The 18,591-nt window shown below is 52.6% G+C and overlaps 1 protein-coding gene across 1 annotated transcript in view; it reads left to right on the top strand.

The window, feature by feature from the left end:
- The window catches only part of SWT1 (SWT1 RNA endoribonuclease homolog), a 35,471-nt gene that overhangs the window by 6,553 nt on the left and 10,327 nt on the right, over window positions 1-18,591 (top strand). Inside the window, exons 5-14 of the mRNA XM_056109594.1 lie at window positions 236-295; window positions 1,460-1,589; window positions 4,335-4,436; window positions 5,154-5,342; window positions 8,569-8,662; window positions 9,551-9,693; window positions 11,112-11,272; window positions 12,253-12,391; window positions 14,307-14,455; window positions 15,463-15,623. Coding sequence (XP_055965569.1) covers window positions 236-295; window positions 1,460-1,589; window positions 4,335-4,436; window positions 5,154-5,342; window positions 8,569-8,662; window positions 9,551-9,693; window positions 11,112-11,272; window positions 12,253-12,391; window positions 14,307-14,455; window positions 15,463-15,623 — 1,328 coding nt within the window. The remainder of the gene's footprint in view (window positions 1-235; window positions 296-1,459; window positions 1,590-4,334; window positions 4,437-5,153; window positions 5,343-8,568; window positions 8,663-9,550; window positions 9,694-11,111; window positions 11,273-12,252; window positions 12,392-14,306; window positions 14,456-15,462; window positions 15,624-18,591) is intronic.

Here is an 18,591-nt window from a genome sequence, read left to right as displayed (position 1 = left end):
CACAATGCACAGTTACCCTCGGAGAAAAATCGCTCCTTTTTTTCTCACTTCTACAGAGTTCTAGGCTGTAGACCCGCTGAGGCTGTCCCGTCACCTCAGCATTTGCCAGTCAGTGTTGTAGTTCACAGACCAGTTTCCTAAGCAGCATCGCCCCGGCCCAGCATTGCAAAGCCCTTGTCTCTCTGCTCTCAGCTTTGTTCCCCACTGCTAAAAGTTCTCTTCGTTTCCATTGCAGCATTTCGAAGCACCCTGCTCCTCCGTGTCGCCCAAGAGCAGCCAAGATACAGATGAAGAGGTCGCTGGTCTCTTTATTTCCTGTGGCTGTTGTGAAGTGGTCATTTCCACAGTCCCATCTTTTTCTTTTTTGTTTTGTTTTTTTTGGTCACACCCGGCAATGCACTGGGGTTCCTCCTGGCTCTGCACTCAGGAATTACTCCTGGTGGTGCTCAGGGAACCATATGGGACGCTGGGAACCGAACCTGGGTCGGCCGTGTGCAAGGCAAACACCCTACCTGCTGTGCTATTGCTCCAGCCCCCACAGTCCCATCTTTTGACCAAAAAAAAAAAAAAAAAATGAGACCCTGAGCATCTGGGTAATAAGAGAATGTCCACATGCATTCAGTCAGGAGGTGCAGTTTTTATGACGGCATAAAAAAAAAAAAACGGTGTGGAAAAGAATTGCCTTTACTCAAACACATTTTTTTGGTTTTCATTTCTGAGACAGTCTACTCTGTTTGAATATTTTTGTTTTTTTGGGCCACATCTGGACTTAACTTTTGGCTCTGCACTCAGGAGTCATTCCTGGTGGTGCTCTGGACCCTGGAATATGGGGGATCAATATATTCTGTTTTGAATGGTCATCTCATGGAACTGATGACCCACGGGCTAGGCGAAGTTGGGTTTTTTTTTTTTATGTATTTATTTATTTTTGCTTTTTGGGTCACACCCGGCAATGCACAGGGGTTCCTCCTGGCTCATGCACTCAGGAATTACTCCTGGCGGTGCTCAGGGGACCCTATGGGATGCTGGGAATTGAACCCGGGTCAGTCACATGCAAGGCAAACGCCCTACCCGCTGTGCTATTGCTCCAGCCCCTTGTTTTTTTTTTTTTTTTTTAAATATTTGTTGTCTGGGGGCCATGCCCGGCTGTGCTCTGGAATTACTCCTGGCCCTGCACTCGGGAATCACTCTTGACAGTACTCTGGGGACCCGATGGGGGACCAGGGATTGAACCCAGATGGGCGTCAGTGCAAGACCAGCACCCTCCCCGTTGTGCCGTGGCCCCGGCCCCCTTCCTGTATTTGTAGATCCTTTTCTTTCACAAAGCATCTATCTCTCTTAAGCCAATCAAGAACCATCCGCCTGTTGCTTTCCTTGGTTATTACTTGGCTGCAGAGTTTGAAGGTTTTTTTTTTGTTTTCTTTTGTTTTGTTTTTTTTCCCGATCCTTTCCACCATAGATGCAGATCGTGGAAGAGCTTCACGCTGCTAGGGTGGGCAAAAGTATGGATTTACTGGCGGGTCCCACCCCAGGGGAGCTGATGAGTATGGAGATCGACCTGGCGGAAGAGGATGTCCATCCCTCTGCCGGTACACGCTCGATGGATGGGACAGCCTTTAGAGAGCTCCTGTGCCCTTTTCCTGGTTGGGGGGGGAGGGCAGGGTCTGGGTGCTTCCTCCTGTCTCTGCACTTAGAGATCGCTTCTGCTGGGTTGCCGGGGACCTTATGGGTTGCCGGGGATCGAACCTAGGTCAGATGCGTGCAAGACAAGAACCTTCCTAACTTTCTGGTCCCTCTTAAGTAATGTGCTTCTTAATTCAGTGTCTTTACTGTTGAGATGAGCAGGCTGCTGGTTTGAAATGATCACGTGTGCGAGCTTTCTTTAGTTACAAGACAAATATTTCATCCTCATTTGCTCTGGGTATCATGAGACAAAGCTTTCAGCTTTTTTTGCCGAAAGAAAGTACTTAAGAGTTTTTTGTTGTTTGTTTTTGATTTTTAATTTTATTTTACTTGCTTTTTGGGTCATCCCTGGCTATGCACAGGGCTGACTCCTGGCACGGCACTCGGGAGTTACTCCTGGTGGTGCCCAGGGGACCCTATGGGATGCTGGGAATCGAACCTGGGTCGACTGCGTGCAAGGCAAACGCCCTACCCGCTGTGCTATCGCTCCAACCCCTGTTTGTTTTTTAATTTGATTTTATTTGCTTTTTTGGTCCCACCTGGTGATGCTCAGGGCTGACTCCTGACTCTGCACTCAGGAATCACTCCTGGCGGGGCTCAGGGGACCCTAGGGAATGGGGGGGATCGAACCCGGTCCTCTGCATGCAAGGCAAACGCCCTACATGCTGTGCTATCACTCCAGCCCCTACTCAAGAGTTTTGAGTTCTCTTTCCGCTTTACTCTTAATTAGGACTTTTAACAATTTCATTGAAGGGGCTGGAGTGGTAATTAGGGGCTGAGTGTGTACTCGACATGCAAGACCCAGGTTTGAACCCTGGAAGCCCCCACAGGTGTAGCTGGAAAGTGTGGCCAAGCCCTTGCACGCAGTCCACCTGGGTCTGATCTTCAGCACCACAGATCCCCAGAACACCTCCCGGAGTGACCGCTGAGCGCTGTAGGGTCTGGCCCCCAAACCTAAACCAAACTAAAAACAGTTACATCTCCGTAAAGTAACACGGCTTCAATCCCCAGCATCCCATAGGGGTCCCCCAAGCCCTGCCCGGAGTAATTCCAGGTGTGGCTCCAAACAAAAACATTTTTGAACATTCTTCCTGCTGGGGAAAGGAAAGGACAGATGATGTGTAAAACCGATTTTGAGTTTTATTGAAGGAGTAATGTCGTAGGACACTAACTTTGCATTGTTAAAATTTTTTAAAGTTATTTTTGTGTGTGTGTGCATTAACATACTGGGCCTTATAGTGACACACTCTGGTCACTTCTATTATTTTATTTATATTGCCCAGATCTATCTTTTAGACATTTCAGCTGGCCTGTCATTAAACTTAGCTAATGATTTTTTTAAAAGTAATTAAGTACATTTTATTTTTCTCTGTTAAGAATAAACTACCGAGAGTATCCCACCCCCATGGGCAGAGCCTGGCAAGCTCCCCGTGGTGTATTCGATATGCCAAATACAGTAACGACAACAGCTCTCATTCCCCCTGACCCTGAAAGAGCCTCGAATCGTCGGGAAAAGACGAGTAAGAAGAGGCCACTAAAATCTCAGGGCTGGGAGGAAGAGAGACGTTACTGGCGCCCGCTCTAGTAATTCGACGATCAATGGGATGACAGTGACTGTGATACAATGAAGAAATGAACTTAACCAAGGAGATGGCAGACTTCTACATTTCTCCCTTGAAAACTATGTCACTATTGAAAGAAGTGGAGTGATGGGACTATAAACCGTTACATTGTTATTATTGTTTTTATTGAATGAGATACACAGTTACAAAGTTGTTCAGTTGTATAATGTTCCAACAGTATATTTCCCACCATCACCGTCCCTGGTATCCCTCACCTGTCCCCCCTCCCACTATGGCGGACGCTTAGCTGATGATTTCTAACCAGCGACTAGTAACCCAGGGCTGGATCATTGTCGCTGTTGTGGCAAGTTGGGTTTTTTTTTTTTCATCTAAAATCCACTCGAAATCCACCCATGAGCAATTTGTAGTGTCCTATTGGGTGGTCATAAAACTCACTGTCACTGTCCTCCCATTGTTCATCGATTTGCTCGAGCAGGGCCCAGTAACGTCTCCATTGTGACACTTATTACTGTGTTTGGCAACTCGAATACATCACGGGGAGCTTGCCAGGCTTTGCCATGCAGGCGAGATCCTCTCAGGAGCTTGCCAGGCTCTCCGAGAGGGGCGGAAGAATCGAACTCAGGTCGGCCATGTTGGCCGCTTGCAAGGCAAACGCCCTACCCGCTGTGCTATCGCTCCAGCCCAGTCATAAAATAGAGTATAATGTACTTTCTGTTGTGGATTGTAATAAATACTTTTTGAAAATTTTTGCTACCAAAGGGCTATCTTGGTTTGAGACTGCTATCAAAATTGGTAGCACGTGAGATAGGACAGCGGGGAAGGTGCTTGCCTTGCATATCAACAACTTGGGGGTCTGTCTCTGGCATCCTATGGGGTCCTCCGAGCAGGGCTAAGAGTAATTCCTAAGTGCAGAGCCAGGAATGACCTCTGAACATCACTGGATGTGGCCCCGGAACAAAGCAAAAGAATGCTGTCAAAATTCCGTGATACCAACATTTTAGCATTATTTTTTTCTGTTCTCCGTTGTCACCAAACCTAATTTTGTTCTTTTTTTTTTTTACCCTCTAGCAAATCCGGCTTCAGACCAAAAGCTTCTAATTGTCATTGACACAAATATTCTGATGAATCACCTCAAATTTGTTAAAAGTTTGAAGACCACAGAAATCCCAGGTATTTCTAAAACAAGCATTTATGGAATTTGATTTAAAATATACCCCTATTGGGGCCAGAGCAATAGCACAGCGGGTAGGGCTTTTGCCTTGCACGCAGCCGACCCGGGTTCGATTCCCAGCATCCCATAGAGTCCCCTGAGCATTGCCAGGAGTAATTTCTGAATGCAAGGCCAGGAGTAATTTCTGAATGCAGGGCCAGGAGTAACATCTGTGCATCGCCAGGTGTGACCCAAAAAGCTAAATAAATAAATAAATAAAGTGATCTGTGTGACCACAGAGCTGGAACAAGTTCCGAGCACAGCTAGATGTTACTCAAAAACCGAGGGGGAAAAAAAAGTTTTTTCCCCCTCTTCCTGGTTAACTCACTCTTCTTGGGGCTCCACTGAAGTTTTTTTTGTTTGTTTGTTTTTTGTTTTGTTTTGCTCTTTGGGTCCCACCCGGCGATGCTCAGGGCTGACTCCTGGCTCTGCACTCAGAAATCACTCCTGGCGGGGCTCGGGGGACCCTATGGGATGATGCCGGGAATCGAACCGGGGTCGGCTGCGTGCAAAGCCAATGCCCTCCCCGCTGTGCTTTCGCTCCGGTCCTTCCACTGGACTCTCTGTGCCTCGTCCTTTTGCTACTTAACTCTTTCAGCTTTCCTCAACCCACGCTTCCTGCTGCGTTGGTTTCAGCAGTTGGGGACAGACTTCCGAGAGACCCTTCTGCCCCGCAGGCTTTGACGGACTCGTGTTGATCATTCCCTGGGTGGTGGTCCAGGAGCTAGACCGCATGAAGGACGGGAAACTGCTGAAGCACGTGCAGCACAAGGCCATCCCCGCCGTCCACTTCATCCACGACGGGCTGCGAGAGCCGGATCGGAAGCTCTGGGGTCAGCCCCTCCAGCTGGCAGCCCAGAAACTCTGTAAGTGTCACGCCACGCGTGCCCTCACTGGGGCAGGCTGCCGGGGTGGGAAATGGCTGGGCACAGGGGGGCTGGGTGGGCTTTGACTTGGCTGCTTCTTGGATGCCTCGGGGAGGTTGGCCCGCGAGTCCCAGCTAGCGTTCGGGTGATTCCGTCCATTGACAGAGGGGCCTCCTGACGCCCCTTCTCCAGTTCCAGGTCAGGGATGGGGCCTCCTGTTTTAATACAAAGAGATGTCTTTGTTTTTTTGTTTTTGTTTTTGTTTTTGTCTTTTTTTTTTTTTTTTGGCTTTTTGGGTATAGGGCCTGAGCCTTGCACGCAGCAGACCCAGACCCGGTCGCAGCAGACCCAGACCCCTCTCGCCCGCATGGCGAGGTCCCCATGACGTGTTCGATATGCCAAACACAGTAACAACAAGTTTCATGATGGAGATGGTAGTGGGCCCACTTGAGCAAATCGATGAACAACGGGAGGACAGTGCTACAGTGATTTTTTTGGGTCCCACCCAGTGATGCTCAGGGCTTACTCCTTGGCTCTGCAGTCAGGAATCACTCCTGGTGGTGCTCGGGGGACCCTAGGGGATGCCAGGATTTGAACCTGGGTTGGCCACGTGCCAGGCAAATGCCCTCCCCGCTGTGCTATGGCTCCAGCCCCAAAACGATGTCTTTGTAATCGGGGATGTAGATCCTTCCTGCCCTTCCTTTGGCTCTGGAGCCGTTTGAAAAGATCCCACTGATACTGCAGGACGCGCTTGATGGGATCTTGGGGCTTTGGTTTATGGGCCACACCTGGCAGTGCTCAGGATTTATTCCTGGCTCTGTGCTCAGGACTGATCATGCAGTTGGGGGGGGGGGGGGCTGGGGAGCTGCGTATTTAATCTGGGTTGGCCTCTTGCAGGGCAAGTGCCTTACCCATTTTTATCTCTCCAGCCCTTGTTTCTTTTTCCTTTTTTTTTTTTTTTTTTTGCTTTTTGGGTCTCACTCGGTGATGCTCAGGGCTGACTCCCAGCTCTGCACTCAGGGATCACTCCTGTCACTCCTGGCTGGTGTTCGGGGAACCCTAGGGGATACCGGGGATCAAATCTGGGTCAGCCATGTGCCAGACCAACACCCTACCTGCTGGACTATTTCTCCAGCCTCTCTCTTTCTTTCTCTCTCTCTTTTTGTCACACCTGGAGACGCACAGGGGTTCCCCCTGGCTCTGCGCTCAGGAATCACTCCTGGTGGTACTCGGGGGACCCTATGGGATCCTGGGGGTCGAACCTGGGGTCCTGGGGGTCGAACCCGGGTCGGCTGTGTGCAAGGAAAATGCCCTCCCCGCTGTGCTATCACTCCAACCCCTGTTTTGTCTTGGGGTGGTGTCTTGGGCATCCTCCTGGCTCTGTGCTCTGGGAGCACTCCTGGCGGGCCTGGGGGACCATATGTGGTGCTGGGGATCGAACCCAGGAAAGCTGTGTGTCAGGCAAGCGCCCTCCCCACTGTGCTATCTCTCCGGCCCTCTTTAAATGTTCTAGAATTGGTTAAAATCTCTATAGAAAGAAACAGTGCCCCCTTTCCGTCGTCTGCCCAGGTCCAGAACTCACGGTCTCCCCCGCAGAGGAACAAGGAGACAGGGGACCCCAGACTGGTGGTCCCCATGGCCCATGTAATGCAGAGCTGCCCGCATCTTCACAGCACATCTGAGGGCGGTCGAGGTATAGGCCTGCCCATAGGTGTGATTGTGACTCTGGATTAGGAGTGCTCGCAAGAGCACGGTCAGCTTCTCTGGAATGAGGAAAAGGGGGAATTCTGGGATGAAGCCTAAAACCCTTGGGGTTCATATCCACCATGTGATGTGAAAGGATTTATCCTAGAGTGAATCTAATCTAAGAAGCCCCTTGAATGCATTTCAGTGTTAAACCTTTGGAGAAAAGGAGCCTCTATCATCGTAAATAAATAATCACTTACTGGACTGATGAAAATACTTGGCCATGCCAACCTGTATTAACCCAAAGACTCTTTTCCTTTTTTTTTCCCCCTTTTTGGGTCACACCCGGGGATGCACAAGGGTTACTCCTGGCTCTGCACTCAGGAATTACCCGTGGCGGTGCTCAGGGAACCATGTGGGATGCTGGGAATCGAACCCCAGTCGGCTGTATGCAAGGCAAACTCCCTACCCGCTGTGCTGTTGCTCCAGCCCCACTCTTTTCCTTCTGGTGATGAAAATTTTCAAATGTGTAAGAGGGAAAGGTTGAGAGGAATGCAGTAATTCTCTCTATCCTGTAACTCCTTTTCAACAATCATAGAATTTACTTCCACCTATTTCTTCTTCCCTCTTTTCCAAAATTCCTTGAAGTACTGCATTAATCTGGAGCGTGTTGCAAATTCTGGATTTTTCCTCACCCATATGTGCTTCGAGCTGTTTTTTTGCTGATGGATTAGACACTTTTTTTGGGGGGGGGGTCCCACCCGGCGATGCTCAGGGCCGACTCCTGGCTCTGCACTCAGGAATCACTCCTGGCGGTGCTCGGGGGACCCTAGGGGATCAAACCCGGGTATTCCGTGTGCAAGACAAATGCCCTCCCTGCTGTGCTATCGCTCCAGCCCCAGGATTAGACACGTTTTAAACGACCACCCTTCGACCCAAATTAATTCTCAACTTAAACCATGGTTTCAGCTGAGCTTATCAAGGACAGGGTGGATGTAGGATTATTTTTAGCTTATTGTAGAATAAGTCTCCATTGGAGACTTTGTTGTTACTGTGTCTGGCATATCGAATACTCTTGGTAGCTTGCCGGGCTCTCCGAGAGGGGCGGAGGAACCGAACTCAGGTCGGCCATGTTGGCCGCTTGTAAGGCAAACGCCCTACCGCTGTGCTATCGCTCCAGCTTTTTGGGTCCCACCCGGCGATGCTCAGGGCTGACTCCTGGCTCTGCACTCAGGAATCCCTCCTGGCGGTGCTCGGGGGACCCTATGGGATGCCGGGGATCGAACCCGGGTCAGCCTCATGCAAGGCAAACACCCTCCCCCCTGTGCTTTCGCTCCGGCCCATGTCCATTTCTTGTTGTCATACTGGAGTCTCCTCAATCTTAACTACCGTCCGCCCCCTACACGCTGGCGGTCATTTCCAACCACTGACCAGTCCTCTTGCTTCCCGGCGCTTTTGGCCTGTTCACCCCGCCTCGATTTTACGGCAGGACCCTGGTTTCCACTGCGTTTCTTAATAGCTGCTTTTGCTAAATTTGCAGACGGCCTGAGCGATGAGAACAGTGACGACCGCGTGTTAAAATGCTGCCTGCAGTACCAGGAGTTATTCCCCTGTTCTCTTGTTGTTCTGTGCACGTGAGTTTCCTGGTCATTTTACGCTTCCTTTAAAAACCAGTAACTTAGGGGGCCAGAGAGCAAGCATAGGGGCTCAGGGCCTTTCCTTGCAGGCAGCCAGGTTCCTTCCCCAGCACCCCTGCCAGGAGTGATCCTTGAACAGAGCGGGCGGTGGGGAGGTGGGGGGAGCCCTGAGCACAGCCGGGTGTGGCTCACAGACCGACGAAAACAAACACTGACTTAAATTCAAGAATTCTTCTGTTTCCTGTTCTGTCCATCTTAGCAAGGATCAGGAAGACACCCATAATTTTCTAGCTCTGCTAGGAAAGCACAGTCTGTTCTTTCTGACATTCTTAAAATAGGTGGCCTGCTGAAGATCGAGTCTTGAAAGAGTGAAATGTTGGATAAAACTGGAGTAAGATGGCGCAAAAAAAACGTACAGAGGAGGGAAAGAATGTTTAGGTTGTGGTGAAAGATTAAGGAACGCCCGCGTCCTCCCGTCCCCCCGCAAAAAAAGGGGAGTGGGGCGTGACAGTGCAGCAGGTGTTTGCATGTGACCAGTCTGGGTTCCATGCCCACTGCCTCATCTGGTCCTCCGAGCACCGCGGGAGTGCTCCCCAAGCCCCGCCAGGAGTGATCCCTGAGCACAGAGCCAGGAGTCAGCCCTGAGCACAGAGCCAGGAGTGAGTCTTGAGCACAGATCTGGGAGTCAGCCCTGAGCACAGAGCCAGGAGTCAGCCCTGAACCCCTGCCAGGAGTGGCCCCAAAACAAAAACAAACTTTCCTGGGTGACTTCTGTGTGCCGAGAATCCCCAGGGTCTGATGCGAACTCAAGGATCTTGAGTTGTCCGCGATTCAGCTTAATCACGCGTCAAAAGTAACGCCTTTTGCTCTTCGCCCCGACCTCAGGGATGATCGAAATCTAAGAAGCAAAGGCCTCATCAGCGGCGTGAAGTCGCTCAGTAAGGAGGAATTGAGTGCCGAGTTCCGCAGCCCGACCCTCAGCGCCGCCACCAGCCAGCCCGGGCTGCCTCAGCCGCCCCCCAAAACGGGTACGCTTCCTTTTCAGCAGAAATCCACCTTTTCCACTAAGATGATCAGCGCCAAAAGGAGTCCTCTGGTTCCGTTAAATATTTAACCGGACTCTATGCTGACGTGTAAATGATAGAAACGAATGAGTTTGGGGCTGGAGCAATAGCACAGCGGGGCGGGCGTTTGCCTTGCACGCGGCCAATCCGGGTTCGATTCCCAGCATCCCATATGGTCCCCCGAGCACCACCAGGAATGATTCCTGAGTACAGAGCCAGGAGTCAGCCCTGAGCATCGCCAGGTGGGACCCTAAAAGCAGAAATAATAATAATAATAATAATAATAATAATAATGTCATGGGACTGGACAGATAGTCCAACAGAGAGGGTATTTGCCTGGCACGTGGCCGACCCAGGTTCGATCCCCGGCATCCCCTAGGGTCCCCCGAGCACCGCCAGGAGTGATTCCTAAAAAAAAAAAAAAGAAACGAATGAGTTTTTTTGGGGTTTTATTGATTGATTGATTTCTTTTGGTTTGGGGGTCCCACCTGGCAGTGCTCGGGTGTTACCTCTGGCTCAGCACTCAGGAGTCACTCCTGGCCGGCTCCGAGACCCTGTGAGGTACCTGAGATTGAACCCTCGTCAGCCGTGTGAAATCAAGCACCTTACCCACTGGCCTATTACTCCAGACCCAGAAATGAATGACTTGTTATCCTGGTAACCCAATGGGAAACACTGGGGGGGTTTTTTAGTTTGTTTTATTTGGTGTTGGTTTTGAAACCACACCCAGTGGTCAGGGCTCACTCCTGGCTCTGCACTCAGGAATCACTCCTGGCGGTGCTCGGAGCAACTTGTGGGATGCCAGGGATCAAACCCGGTCGACTGCATGGAAGGCAAATGCCCTCCCCACTGTACCATCGCCCTACCCCTGTAATTTCTAAATTTTACTGTCTCTCAGTGTCTAAATACTGGTTTTTAATTTATTATTTTTGATTTTGGTTTGGGGTTAACTTTGGCACAGCTTCGGGGGACCGTGGAATGCCACGGATGGAACCCAGGGCCTCCCACCCGCAAAGCAAACCTCCCGACCCTCTTTGAACTGTGTCCTCTAACTTCTGTTTTAAAATAAGTATTGATGGGGCCAGAGAGGCGATACAGCAGGGAGGGCTTTTGCCTTGCATGTGGCCAACCCGGGTTCGATCCCCAGCATCCCATGTGGTCCCCTCCAGGAATGATCCCTGAGCACAGAACCCGGAGTCAGTCCTGAGTGTTGCCGGGTGTAATGGTTTGTTTTCTAGGTAGTTAGAGGCTCTCTTTTTTTTTTAAATCTAGGCGCTAACACCTCAGGTGTTCACTGTTGGTGGCAGGATGCTAGGTAGACTGGAGCCGGATTTCCTACTAGCCTCCAAATGAAAGCGGTTTTTTGTTGTTGTTGTTCTAAGAAACGAAGCCCTCAGAAGGGCGCCCCTTGGAAGATGCCGCAGACTCCGAGCGCATTCGGCTCAGCGAGTTCATGTCTCAGCTGGAAAAGTCTCTCGGCTCAGCCTTGTCGTCGATCCTGGAGACGGAGATGAAGCTTGCCTTCGGAGACCTCTGGGTAGAGGTGAGCGTTCGCCTCTTCTTCCTGCCTCGGGCCATGGGGCGGCGTCTGGGCACTGCTCGGGTCCTTCCTGGCTCTGTGCTTGGGACTAGATGGGGTTCTGGCTCTGTCCCGTGCAAGGCAAGCCCTTAACCCTGTACCCTCTTTCTCTCTGGCTCTGAACATTTCTTTCTTTCTTTCTTTCTTTCTTTCTTTCTTTCTTTCTTTTTTTTTCTGGCTTTTTGAGCCACACCTGGCGATGCTCGGGGCTGACTCCCAGCTCTGCGCTCAGGAATCACTCCTGATGGTGCTCAGGGGACCCTACGGGATGCCGGGGATCAAATCTGGGACTGCCGTGTGCTAGACAAATGCCGTCTGTGGTACTATTGCTCTAACCTCTGAAAATTTCTCTTTTAATGCTAAAAATGTCACCTTAGTATTTTGGGAGCTAGGTCACATCTGCATGCAGTACTCCACGCTCAAACCCGGCAGGGCTCAGGGGACCTTCTGGGATGCTGGGGACCAAACCCGGGCTGGCCATGTGCAAGGCAAGCACCCTCCCTCTAGTCCCCCAAATAATGATGCTGATTTTGGGGAGTGTGGTATGGGCCACATCCGGCGATGCTCAGGGCTGACTCCTGGCTCTGCACTTAGGGATCACTCCTGGAGGTGCTCAGGGGACCCTGTGGGATGCCGGAGATCGAACCCGGGTCAGCTGTGTGCAAGGCAAATGCCCTCCCCACTGTGCTATCACTCTGACCCCTGGCCGGAGGGGGTGTGTGTGTGTGCGTGCGTGCGTGTGTGTGTGTATCTTTTTGGGCCATCCCCGGCAATGCTCAGGGCTGACTCCTGGCTCTGCACTCAGGAATCACTCCTGGTGGTGCTCGGGGGACCCTGTGGGATGCCGGGGATCGAGCCCGGGTGGGCTGTGTGCCAGGCATGCGCCCTCCCCGCTGTGCTGTGGCTCCACCCCAAGTGCTCATTTGGCCCGTGTGCCTTTGCAGGTGCTGTATTTGAAGCCGCCCTGGACCCTGCTACACTTGCTGCAGTGCTTTCGCAAACACTGGCTGGCCGTATTTGGCCTGGCTGTGGAGAAGGGCTTGCTGGCAACCGTTGAGAGTCTCTATGATAACCTCTCTAAAGGTATGTGCTCTCTCTCTCTCTCTTAGTTTTGTTGGTTTGTTGGGGGGCCACGCCCGCCAGTGCTCAGGAGCACGCCTGCTGGGTCTCGGGGACCCCATGCAGTGCCAGGCATCCAGCTAGGCTTGGCCACTCTGCGGCCAGCGCCTTCCGCCCTGCACTCTCTGTCCAGCGGCTGACTCTGGGGGTGCCAGTCTCCTGGCCTTGGCGGGGAGCATGGCTGCCGCCATGACCCAGATTCCTGATTGTTTGTTTTTATTTTGTTTTTTGCTTTTTGGGTCACACCCAGCCAATGCTCAGGGGTTACTCTTGGCTCTGCACTCGGGAATCACTCCTGGCGGTGCTCGGGGGACCCTATGGGATGCTGGGGATCAAACCCGGGTCAGCCACATGCCAAGGCCAACGCCCTCCCCTGCTGTGCTGTTGCTCCAGCCCCAAGATTCCTGATTGTTTGGCAACAGAACGTAGATTCCGTTCAGAGGCTCCGGGGTCAGAAAGAGCGTGCAGTGGCACTTGAGGGTCAGTCCCTGGCCTTAGTGGGGCTGTGAGGAGCGCCCGGAGCCTCTCAGCGGGGCTGACTCTGAGGGGAGCATCCTGGAGTGCCATCATTTTATTGGTTTTTGGTTTTTGTTTTTTGTTTTTCTTTTTGGGTCACACCCAGTGATGCTCAGGGGTTCCTCCTGGTTCTGCACTCAGGAATCACTCCTGGCAGTGCTCGGGGGACCCTATGGAATGGGGATTGAACCCGGGTTAGTTGCATGCAAGGCCAACGCCCTCCCTGCTGTGCTATTACTCCAGCCTCCTTCCCTCTTTATTATTATTGTTGCTGCTATTGTTGTTGTTGTTGTTATTATTATTATTATTGGCTTTTTGGGTCCCACCAAGATGCTTAGGGCTGACTCCTGGCTCTGCACTCAGGGGTCTCTTCTGGTGGTGCTCAGAGGACCCTATGGGATGCCGGGAATCGAACCCAGGTCGGCCATGTGCAAGGCAAACCCCCTCCCCCCTGTGCTATTGCTCCAGCCCTTCAGTTCGTTTTTCTCTCGTGAGGTGTGTCCCCACCTGGCGAAGCCACAGCCTTGGAAGCCTGAGTTTGGAGCCAGTCCCTTTACTCTGGCGCCTTTCATGGCCAGAATGTTCTTTGTTTGTGGCAGCTGTGGAATTGTGATACAAAGTGCTTGTGACTTGGTCCCTAAGTCGCTGGGTGTTTGGTTCAAACACCTCGATTGCCTCGAGCAGGCCCCAGTAATGTCTCCTTTGTCCTAGCCCTGAGATTTTTTAAAAAGTGCCACATTCAAGGCTCTTTCAGGGTTAGGAGAATGAGACCCATCATTGTTACTAGTATTTGACATATTGGGAATGCCACGGGGAGTTTGCCAGACTCTGCCGTGTGGGCAGGTTACATTCGGTAGCCTGCCAGGGTGTCCAAAGTAAGAATGAGATAATAAGATGTCATGGGGCCGCAAATGCGGCTGCGCGCTTCTGGGAGCTGGGTTTTATAATCTCTGGGTCTTGGCCGTTTATGGGATTACACGGTGCCAGGGGGCTAGTTGGTGGGTGTGACCCCTGCCTGTAAGATGGAGGATCTGGGTGGAGGATGCTCAGCCCTGATCTGAGCAGGCTTGGAGATCCCAGCCCTGGGACCCGCACGCCTTTGTTCCTCTGCTGGTACCTTCATGTGTGCGGATAGTGGTCTCAGCATGGTGGTGGCTGGTTCTGGAGGTCTTCGGCTGCCGGGGCTCTGCTCGGGGCGGGGAGGGAAACTCAACCCGCCCCCCTGCAAGTTCAAACACTGACATGATAATCCGGAGTGACACCAATGTGCGCTTCCTGCGTAGACGCTGTTCCTGTCAGTAGGTGTTCTCAAGACACCGGGTAGGCCGCGGGTTCTCACCCTTCCTTCCCTTCCCGTCCCCAGCAAACAGGGCGGTGGATCTGGTGACGGTGAAGTTCCTGCTCCAGGACGCGAAGACCTTGCTCCTGGCCTTCAGCGCGAGGTCCAACTACGACGGGGTTCTCCCACAGGCCTTTGCGCACGTGACTGGGCTCCTCCAGGCCTTCTCGGAGGTGAGGGCTCCTGGGAAAACCCTCTCCAGCCGCCGCCTCAGCAGAGCACGGGCGGGTTAAGGGGCTCCGACCTGCGACTCGGAATTGGCTCTGTCGGGCCGGGAGACGGGTGCCCTCACCCTGCACCCTGGGTGGAGGGTGCTGCTTCTATCCGTGGAGCTCCTGGTCGGACGGCTGCTCCATCTACAGTGCTCCGATGGTGGAGTCTAGCACGCTGTCAGACTTACAAAGGGGCTTGTTTTTGTTTGTGCTTTGAGAGGGGCTATCGCCCAGCAGTGCTCAGGCCTGACTTCTGGCTCTGTGCTCAGGGCGGGACCCTATGGGGTGCTGGGGATTGAACCCAGGTCAACTGCATATGACAAGGCAGATGCCCTCCCTGCTTTGCTCTCTCTCTGGCCCCGTCAAGCAGGGCCCCGAGATTTGCCTGAGCCCCGTGTCAGCGTGGGACTTACCTGCCCACGTGGGCAGATGGTCTCCCAGTGAGAAAGAAACTGTTTTATTTATTTATTATTATTATTATTTTGTTTTCTTGGGTCCCACCTGGGAATGCTCAGGGCTGACTCCTGGCTCTGCACTCAGGAATCCTGGCGGTGCTCGGGGGACCCTGTGGGATGCCGGGGATCGAACCCAGGTTGGCGTGTGCAAGGCAAACACCCTCCCTACTGTGCTATGGCTCCAGCCCCTCACATTATTATTATTTATTATTATTTTTGGGTCCCACTGGCGATGCTCAGGGCTGACTCCTAGCTCTGCACTCAGAAATCACTCCTGGCGGTGCTTGGGGGACCCCATGGGATGCTGGGGATCGAACCCGGGTCGACCACGTGCCAGGCAAACACCCTCCCCGCTGTGCTCTCACTCCAGCCCCTGTTGTTTTATTTTCCTGCCCGGGCTCTGCTATCTTTCTGGGACTAACCAGTCTGGAGACCCGCCAGCCCTTCCAAGAATGGGGGGGCTTTTCCCACCTGCCACGGGCCGTCTCTGACCCAGAACCGGTTCTTCCCCAGGTGAAGGTGAAGGCAGCGGGCACCGGGCAGGGGGGAGCGGCCCGGCAGTCCCGCAGCCAAGAAGTGGCCGCTTGCTCGGCCCCTGCCCTTCCCCCGGCCAGCAGGCATCAGGAGATCTGGTCCGTCCTGGAGAAAGTCTGGACCACCATCTATCAGAGCAGGTACCCTGGGCAGGAGCTGGGTCGGGCTGAAGTGCGGGTGCAAGTCAGAATCCCCCAGAGTCACGTGGGGGTATCTGGGTGCTGCGTCCCCTCCAGGAGGTGGGAGGGGAAGCAGAGGTGATGCTGAACCGGGAGCTGTCCCTTCAGTCGGAGAGAGGGTCCGGACTGCTGCAGGCGCTTGCCCCGGCTCCATCCCGGGAACCACACGGTTCCGCAGACACCACCGAGCATGGCCCAAAGCCACAGAAGCCAACCCCACCCCTCCCTGCTTCTCCAGGTGGATCACTCGTGATTCCAGAATGAGAAGCCTGGCTTAGGTTCCAGCCAGTGACATCACTGAGGGCCTGCAGGGCCACAGGGCACAGTGACGGTCACCTGAGGGGCCACAGGACTCAGGGACGGTCACCTGAGGGGCCAAGGGCACAGGGACGGTCACCGGAGGGGTCACAAGACACAGGGACGGTCACCTGAGAGGCTATAGGACAAAGGCCTTAACCTCAGTCTGGGTTAGGGAAGACAACATCTCTGGTCCTTTTTATTTATTTATTTTTTTGGTAAGGAAGAGCAAAACTAGCATTTTCATAGGTAGACTGCTTTATTTATGTTGCTCTCCTGCACATAGAAATGCCAGGACTTGGTAAAATAGAGCCAGAGAAAGGGTGTGAGCAGGTTTTTAAACAGGCCCCTAGAACAGCTTTCTTTTTTTTTTTTCTTCTTTGCATTTGCTTTTGGTTTGGGACCGCTTCTGGTGTGCGCCAGGAGTCAGTTCTGGCAACGCTCAGTGGCCCGTGTGTGTGTGCTGGGGATTTAAAACAAGGGAAGGCCAGCACTTTCCCCCACCTCCAGTGCTGTCTCCCAGGTCTCTCCCTAAAAGGCGCTTCGAAAGTGTGGAGGATAATTCCTTTGAAAGTAGGCCTTGCTTCTGCCCACTCTTTTTTCCCAAGCCCCTAATCCTCATAGACTTAATTTTAAGCCTCTTACATGGGTTAGACGGTGATTCATTCAGGGTCAGGGGCCCAGAGCAGTTTGTTGTGGATTATAAACCTCTTAGGGACCAGGACGGTGACACCCTGAGTCCAGAGCCAGGAGTGAGCCCTAAGCACCACTGGGTATGGCCCACAAACTGGAAAAAGGGGGGAAAAATGATTTTGTTGGTAATAAATACTTGCATGATAATTCATATTCTATCATTTGATCCTCTAAAAAAAAAACAACTATTCATTGAGCTGGTGAGATAGTACAGCAGGGAGGGTGCTTGCCTTGCATGCTACGATCCCAAGTGTGATCCCCGGGACCCCCTTGGGTCCCCCAGGGCCACCAGGCATGATCCCAGAACACAGAGCACTGCTGGGTGTAGCCCCATAAAGAAATAACCAAACATTGATCTGCATCAAACCTCTTCAGAGAAAGGGGAGTCTTTATCGTGACTCTGCTTGTTCTTTTTCTCCTTATTTTGTTTGTAGTTGACAGACCTGGTGACAGCAGTGTTAACCGTGCGTGGTTTGCCCTCCCACCTATCTGCCAGAGACCCTCCACATCAGTCCTGACATCACTTCCTGTCTGCCTCTGGCCTCTTTTCCTTCCCACCTCCTGGTGTCAGAGGCCAGGAGTTTGCTATCGTTCGATGCTCTCCGTCCCCTGCTCGCCTTAGTTCTTCAGACACTGTGGTTGACGGTGTTGCTCATGATAAAGTTGTCACAGGCACTCAGTGTTCAACCCCAACCCCACAACCCCCGTCCACCTCCTTCTACCATTGTCCCCATTTTCCCAACCGCCTCTTCAGCCTGCCTCCGTCGCGGGCCCACAAGACTTGATCTTACAGTTCGCCCCTCTCAGTGGCTCACGAAAGGATCCAAAAAGTATTTCAGCCAAAGAAAGCTTGTGAAAATTGCCGTTATCTGCCAAAGGGACATGCAGCCCTGCTCAGAGGGTTTACTGCACGGTTGTTGCAAGCGAAGCCTTCCGTGTTCATGTTTTTGTCCGTCGAGATGAGTTGGCTTCTAGGTTTGTTATCTTCCCATCCAAAAGGTGTGCTCCTGCGTGCCATGTTATGTTAGTATCGGAGAGCTGAGAGAGGGTACGCGGCCGCAAATGTGACCACATGCTCCAGAATTGTTTAACTGCAGAAAGTCCAGAATATTTAACTGTGCGGCCGACCCGGGGCATGGCGGTGGCTGTTGGGGTGTAGGTGTGCCTGGGGGCTTCGGTAGGGTGGGAGCTGGCCCGCCCCCTCCTGAGATCACCCTTGAAGTGGTCTCAGCTGGGTCCAGGCATCTGAAAATCGTTTGCAGCCAATTATCTCTTTCTCAAGTTCTTTTTTTTTTCATTTTGGGTCACACCCGGCGATGCACAGGGGTTCCTCCTGGCTCTGCACTCAGGAGTTACTCCTGGCGGTGCTCAGGGGACCAGATGGGATGCTGGGAATTGAAGCCTGGGTTGGCAGCATGCAAGGCAAGCACCCTCTCCACTGTGCTATCGCTCCAGCCCCTCAAGTTCTTAAAGAAAGAAGGCTGCGTGCATTACACAAGGGAGGTGTAGAACTTGCCAAATAGATGCCAGCTGGCCCTCATTTTTTTTTTTTTTTTCGCTTTTTGGGTCCCATCCGGCGATGCTCAGGGCTGACTCCTGGCTCTGCACTCAGGAGTTACTCCTGGCGGTGCTCAGGGGACCATATGGGATGCTGGGACTCGAACCTGGGTTGGCCACATGCAAGGCAAACACCCTCCCTGCTGTGCTATCTCTGCAGTCCCGTGACCCTCTTTTCTAGCTTCTCCTGGGTGCCCTGGTATCAGCGTCCTTGACATTCCGAGGGTCTGTGTATAAATCCCCACCTGTTCCTCTTGTGACTGGCCCGGGGGCACACTTCTGTGCTTGCTTTCAGTTCGGACACCAAGGGGAGGACAGTTCATTGGTCCAGTTCACTGACGAGCCGGACAGTCCCTAAGTGACTGTCTCTTACTACCAGGCT

This window comes from Sorex fumeus, unplaced genomic scaffold (assembly GCF_029834395.1).
Source record: "Sorex fumeus unplaced genomic scaffold, SorFum_2.1 ptg000317l, whole genome shotgun sequence".
Lineage (NCBI taxonomy): Eukaryota > Metazoa > Chordata > Mammalia > Eulipotyphla > Soricidae > Sorex > Sorex fumeus.
Note: the sequence above shows the minus strand (reverse complement) of the source record. Positions and strands in the feature narration are given on the sequence as shown.